A 6975-nucleotide genomic window follows, 5' to 3' on the forward strand; every position below is an offset into this window, starting at 1 on the left:
GGAAAAGGGGCAGTCCATCTTTCTGTCCTGGGGAGAGAATGTGCATATGTGTATATGTATGTACACGTACAGAGTGAGGGCATGGCTGACTTGTATCTCAGTCCCTGGCTGTCAGAGGCTGCGATGCAGCTGAATTATAAGGTGCTGTGGAAAGAGGAAGGGAGGGACTGAATGAGAGAATTTGAGCTCTGGAGAGATGGCTTTGAAGCTCTGGCAGACAAGCAATACCTGTTTTGCTTCAGAAAACACGAAGGAAGCTGGAGGACGCGTTGCAGCGGCTGGAGTGTTTGTATGAGAAGCTCCGTGAGCAGGCGGTAAGTAGATGCCACCATTCCTTGTGGTCCAGCTGGCTCCCTGAACCCACCTTTGCACTGGGTTGTGGGTCTTGGTGTCTGTACCAGTGTAACCAGCACATACTCTCTGGGAAGACAAGGGGAGTGCCAAACCTTGTAGCGACCATGAATCCAGACAGCCTTGTATCTTCTTTCCTAACTTTGGCCCAGACATAGTGTAAGGAAGAGCTGAGGAGGTATTTGCAACGTGCTTGTACTCTTCAAGAAATATACTGGCACATAGACAGATCCCAGATGGGAAGGGGCAACTGGGGGTGGTTAAGTGTGTAGTGTAACTCGCTTAGAAAACTCTGAAGTTGCTAATGCCAATTGCTGATGCCAGCTGGCAGTTGTTGTAGTCTGGGAAAGCAAGGGAAGAAGCAGACTATCCTTCCTGCCAGTGCTTGACTGTATAGGTGCTGTTTGGTGAAGTGGACAACAGTAAGGAAGGGTATGGAGGGAGAGAGACCTATGTTATATTGCTGAACATGCTGACATTTCTGCTCCCTCTCCACAGCTCTCTCCAACCATCCTCATGGGTCTCCATGAAATTGCCCGATGCATTGAGGCTAAGAACTACCCACAAGGTCTCCTGGTTCACACCCAAGTGGTGAGCAGCAGCAGTTTCAGTGAAGTGTCTGGTTTCATGCCCATCCTGAAAGTCCTCATGACCATTGCAGGCAAGCTGAATGTGTAAAGTGTGGAGCAGCTGGAACAGTGCACACTGAGAGCTGGTGGACTGCCTCACCTGTTGATTGCTGCAAGTTGTGGACTCTCCTTCTGACTCTGGAGAAATAGGTCTGTGCCAGTGCCTGGAACTGTGCTAGGCCAGCACGCCTAGCCCCATCCACTTTCCAGTCAGCCCACTGGTGCCCACAGCTCCTGGAGACTGTTCTTTCTCTCTTCTTTCTTACTAGTCTGAAGCCACTTTCCAGCCCAGGGATCTCAATTTCAGGCTGTCCAGATTGCACAGAGGTCCTTCTTCTTCCCTATATTCCCAGCACAAAGGGGAAACTCCTTCCCTTCTAGGCTGACATTGCTTTTTATTTTTCAGGAAACAAACAGGGCTGGTACCTACAGCACCACCACAGAAGAGCCTCAGGCTCTACTCCCTGCTGCAGAGTAAACTTCCTGAGTGGTAGCTGGGCTGCCTTGGGAACCTAGGCTGGTGTGTCCTCACTCTGTTGGGCTGCAGTGAGGATCTCTCCTGGCTCTTTCTTTCTCTTCATTCTTATCCTTGACTCACCTTTTCACCCCTCTGCACCCATATCCTGCTACAACTGGGGCTAACTACTAATCTACTCTGGGCCAGCTTTGGTTCTCTTTCTTCTTCACTCAGCTCTCTTGCTTTTAAAAGTCGAGTCTCCTGTTTACCCTCTATCACCTTCCTTTATATCTTTTCCCCCATCAGCTGCAGGCTCAAGCCCATAATGTTTCGGGTCCAGGGATGATTTCCCTTTCCCATTCCTGGGACTCTCCCATTCAGGAATGTTGGCAGGTTGTGCTCTGTCCACTTCTCCCCAGAGCCAGCCACATCCTGTCTTGGGGCTAAAAGCTGCCCTCTCTGGCTCCTGGCCTTTTTAACTTCTTTTATTTTAGCACAGCTGGACTTCTACTCACTGGTGTTATCTAAAGGCTTCCTACTTCAGGCTTTTCAGATGGCCTAGGGACTTTAAGAGCAGCAGGGATTGTTTAAGTCCCATAAAGATTTTCTTTGAGCTATCCTGACCAGCCCAGACTTGAGCAGGGAGAGACAGCTCATTGTTCCAGGTATGGTGCATTCATACTGTCTACAGTTACAGATACATGCAAAGGTGGTTCTCAAAAGCCTCTTGGCACTATGGTGGTAGAAATATGCTGCAGGAGGTGATGCTGTCAGGACTTGAAGATCTGGCTTGTGCTGAGACTTGTCATCACTGTGGCAATTCCTCTGGGAATAGATGAATGAAGCATATCTGTTCTGAGGAAGAAGTCTGGGAAGGCAGATGGGATTTTAGGGCGCATCTCTGTGTGTGTATATTTCCCTCTCTTCCTCCCTCCTTGCCTTCTCTCTCAACATCCTTCTTACTAACCAGGCAGCATAATCATTGATCCATAGCTGGGAGTGAGGCTTCTTCCCAAGGTTTGGATGCAGCCAGCCCCCACTTTCTCTGCTTGCTGCTTGAGTGATAATGCTATTGTGGGCCTGCGGTTCAGTGACGTACACGAATCAGCCTAGTCTACCATGAGACTTAGGAGGGAGGAGAATCAGAGAAGGGAGGAAGAGGACATGTCTCATTCTCTCCTTTCCAGGTCAAAGTGCCTCCTTGTTGCTGCTGTGTTGTTTCTATTGCTGCGGTTTGATGCACTGAGAAATTACAGAATGGTGAAATAAAAGCTGTGTTTTGTGATGCTTTTTTTCATAGGCTTGTCACCTCTGGCTGCAGGGTTCTTCCTCAGTCTGCATGGCCACCCACTGAGGGGGCAGTTGAGAACTGTGTGAGGCAAACCAGATTTTGGGCTCTGCTGCTATGGGCAGCATCCATCCTGGTGTGGTGAGACCTCAGGTCTTACCCACTCCCAAAGGCTGCAGGGTCAGAGCACTGATCTTCTCCAGATCACCTACGTCACTTGTGAATGTTTATCTGCATCAGACACAAGAAGGCCCCAGACTCAGGTTCTCTTGGGGAATCTCAGTGGTGTTGGGGATTTTGCACTTGACATCAAGAGTTGGAAGTATGTCAGTAAGTAAACAGAGAGCCCTTGATGACATCCTCTCCCACTGGAAATAAATGCTACACCGCTGAAGCTGTGCTGCTTGAACTAGGGTAAGGATTGGACCTGTGTGGAAATTTATACCATTGAATTGTCAGTTCTTATCATTAGTTAATAACTTAGGAATCTGTTGGCTGATTTCATTTAATCTTTTAAGGAGGTAAGAAGGCTGAATTGAAATGTACTACTGAGAAAAAGTTGGGGGAATCAAACTTGCTTCTTACAAAGAAAGAAATTCTGATGTAACTTTTTTTCCTGTCAGCTAGCTAGTATGTATGTACAAGCCTGCCAGTTAGCACACATGAAACTCTGAAATATGCAGGACTGTATTGCATAGCCCAAGGCTGGATGACTTGGGTAGGAAGCAAAGGCTTGGAAAGATTGTTTGGATGGTGAAAATGGGAAGGGCTGTTGCTGGGAAGGGCCCAGGGTTTATGAGAGTTTTGGGTGTTAGGGGCACAGCACATGCATTCAAGGAAAACAAGCCTTTTGTAGTTCTGCTGCTGGCAGAGGCAAACACCCAGTGTGAAGGAGTCTTGAAGAGCTTTTGCAGCTTGTGCTGGAGCAGTTAGCAAACAGCCTGGCCTAACAGCTGTCCCCCAGCAGGGGCATGCAAAGCTGATTTTCAAAGGTAGCACTTGTGCATCATCCAAACCGGGTCATAACACAGGTAGCCCAGGTGGCATGCATTTGCTTAATGAGTGCATAAGGGAAGTCCCAGCTTCTGAGATCAAGCCTGGCATTTCTTAGATTCTGCCTTTTGGGACTCAGTTATTGTACCCTGTGCAGTCCAGCCCTTTGCTCTCTCAGGCCACTTCTACTGCTGAGAGATAAGCACAGATTTTCTATGTATTTCTCAGATACATTTGATGTTAGTTCCCTCCAGCACACATAGCTGCTGCTACCTAGGACTTGCGCAGAGACTGGCTGTTTATCCCACCTTTGACGTGAGTCCTTCCCACCTGCCCCTTTGTTGCTCTGTTTTGCTTCATGTTTACCCCTGTAAGCACCATCCCTGAAGGTCTTTGTAGTGAAAGCAAGCGGGGGGCGGGGGAAGTGAGGTGACTCGCTTGTAAGTCTTGGAGAGGCTTGTGGGAGAAGCCCTGTCTCTGCAGCCCTGGTGTGGTATATTACCCTTCAAACCCCACTGGAAAGTGCTCCTCCATTTATAGCACCCTCTTGGCTGGCTGGCAACAGCTTCTGGTCTACGGGCAGTGGGCACTGCCCCCTCCCATGTGGGCACATGGTTTCACAGCAGTCGGGCACTAGAGAAAGCAATTTCAGTTGGGTGAGTAGGCCTTTTTGTTGACAAAGAATTTGGGGGGAAGGGGGCAGTAGGAAAGGATCCCTGGGCACAGAGAACAGAGCTCTAATCCTGTGGCAGATAACATCATGTCTGCAGGCTAGGCTTGTGTGTGTTTGGGGGAGCTGGAGGGGCAGAGATTGTTAGGCAGTATTTGTTTGTAAAGCCACTTGCTCTGAAGATAATGCTTGCACTAACTTCTATTGAGGGAGCAGTGTGAGTCCCCACAAAGTCCTTTCCCAAAGTGTCTTTGAAGCCAAGAACCCATTGAAAGGAAGAAAGGCCAAGAGAGGGGATTAGTTTGTTCAGCAGCTGTGAATTTCAGTGGGAGGCTGATGAACTCCAAAGTCTTTGTTGAGATGTTTTTTGTAAGGAGCCCTGCTGGAGGGAGAGACCCACACCGGGGCCGCGGCCTTAGACAAGAAGGAATCTGAAGCGGCGGGGAGCTGTAAACGGGCCACAAGGACTTTTCCCAAACACTTTTCGGAAAAGGTGTTGTAAAGAGATCGGAGGGGGATTAGCATGTGAAATGACACTTTCCATTGACTCCACTGAGGGGAGGGGAAAAGGGCTGGCTGGCTGATTTATTAGCATTTTGTTCCCTTCTCTATTCTGCTCCCTCAGCAGCCCCCCCCTCCCCATCTCCCCTCCTCCCGAGCCCTCTAAAGAGGCTTGGATTGGAAAAGGGAGCGGGGGGGCTGCCTGTTTGTGTGTCATCTGGGTGAAGGTGACCACCTGGGAAGCTGAATGTAAATATTTCTCCTCTGAGGAATGCGCCTTCATTAAACCGAAATGAATACATGGAAGCATCCAATCCTGCCCACAATGGCAGCAGGGCCTTTACTGCTGAGGGCTCCGTGCGCCGGGAGGGGGGACCCGCTGCTGAGGTCAGCACATTCTGCAGCTGCGGTGTCGCCGTTTCCCCAGCGGAAGCAGCGTGTGGCCGTGGGGCTCACACTGAGGTGCCCCACATCTCCCCTTCGCCTGCAGCCACAGCCCGGGCTGTGCCACGGCCTTCGCGGGGCAACAGTGTGGGGCAGCAGTGTCAGCAGGGGAGGGATCGACTACGAGTGGAGGAAGAGGGAAACGGCTTCTACAGCTTTTCCAGCTGACTCTTGGAACGGGGAGGGCCCACAAGGAAAAGGGAGCCCCATGCTGGAGCTTTCCCTGGTGGTCGAGAAGCTCTTGCCACCTCTTTCCTTTCCTGGCCAACCACAGGGACATAGAGGAACTGCTGATGGGGATGCAAGAGAGACCTACGGCAGGGTCACTGTGTTAATAGTTGCTGCGCACAATAATAATCTGTGCACACTGTGGTGGTTTGTGTGTGAAGTGGAAGTGTTTCAGTTTTCCCTCAGAATGGGCCAAGATTTCTTGCAATTTTTGAAAGGCCATATTACTGCTTGAAATGAATGCTCTTGATCTGGTGAAACCCTAGGTCCAAATTCTTATTCCCTGTGAGGTAGTCCTAGAATTTGGGGGCTAGTTGATAATGAAGAGACACATACAGGCTGCTGAATGTCTTTAATGTTTCAGCTATGAAGTGGGCAACTGGGCCCTGCCTTCCCCCCTCCCACCCTATTTCCTCCTGGCAGCTGCATTGTGGTTGGATGCACCTTCAAGCAAGCTCAGGGCAGAGTACACCCTTTCCCTTCCTGGTAGGGGCTGAGGTTGTGCTGGCTGGAACTGGTTAGGTCTTCCTGGGCTCAGATGGGTAAGCGGTGTGTTTCAATCTCCAGGACTCTTATACATACACACACAAAATGGGATGAAAGAACACCCAGCCACTTAGACACAACAGCATTTTGCAAGCACTTGGCTACTGATTTATTGCATTAGCTATCGGTTTACAGATATTGGCTACAAGATGGGTCTAATGGCCAGTAACAGCTCTGCTGGCTTCTCGTCTGGCTAAAGGACACTTCAAACAGCAAAGTAGATGGTATTATCGCAGCACTGGGGAAGATTGCTGTGATGGTGCAGTGATCTTATCCAAGTCCTGCAGCTTCTTACCTCCCTCCCCTAACCTCAGCAAGGGAACAGAGATTCATCAGCCAAATCTTCCTGCTGCTTGCTTAGCCTATAGAATATATACAATAAGTGGTAGAGGAAAAACTGTTACGTATACATCACAGTAACTGTGCAATAAATTAAACTTCAAAGTGCTTCACTTTCCTATTTACACCACCATTAAATAGTAACTGACATTATTTTCTCAGACTAGGAAGAAGTATTTAGTTAGTTAGCTGACAGGGTAAGAGTGCTTGGCAAGTACATCAGGACATGGGGAGTAGGCTCAGCTGGCAGCTCCTCTCTGGGAGAGATTTGGGAGGAAAGAGGGAGTGGAGAAGTGTGAGGGCATCTTTATGGCATCAGTCAGGGCCTTTGGCAGGAATGCTGGCCTGAAAAGAGAGACCAGACCTGGAGGCTTGGAAGACAAAGAGAAAGCATGTAAAAACTAAGTGATAAGACCCCTTTTTTGGACAGCTGTGTAATGGGCAGGTCAAGCTGTCAAAGGATGGGACCGAAGCTGTGGGGTACTGGAGGCTGGCTTGCTGAGAAAGGAGTTGCATGCCTTTTCTATTT

At 49.4% G+C, this 6975-nt stretch overlaps 1 protein-coding gene across 3 annotated transcripts in view; it reads left to right on the forward strand.

Annotated features, from left to right (window-relative positions):
- SEC31B (SEC31 homolog B, COPII coat complex component) overlaps positions 1-2685 on the forward strand; it is a 35287-nt gene extending 32602 nt beyond the window's left edge. For all 3 annotated transcript variants that reach the window (XM_082286517.1, XM_082286519.1, XM_082286518.1), the window contains 2 exons: positions 243-314; positions 850-2685. In XM_082286517.1, coding sequence (XP_082142643.1) covers positions 243-314; positions 850-1029 — 252 coding nt within the window. In that variant the 3' untranslated portion in view covers positions 1030-2685. The remainder of the gene's footprint in view (positions 1-242; positions 315-849) is intronic.
- The last annotated feature ends 4290 nt before the right edge of the window (positions 2686-6975 follow it).

This window comes from Coloeus monedula (genome assembly GCF_965178545.1).
Source record: "Coloeus monedula genome assembly, chromosome: 8".
Classification (NCBI taxonomy): Eukaryota; Metazoa; Chordata; class Aves; order Passeriformes; family Corvidae; genus Coloeus; species Coloeus monedula.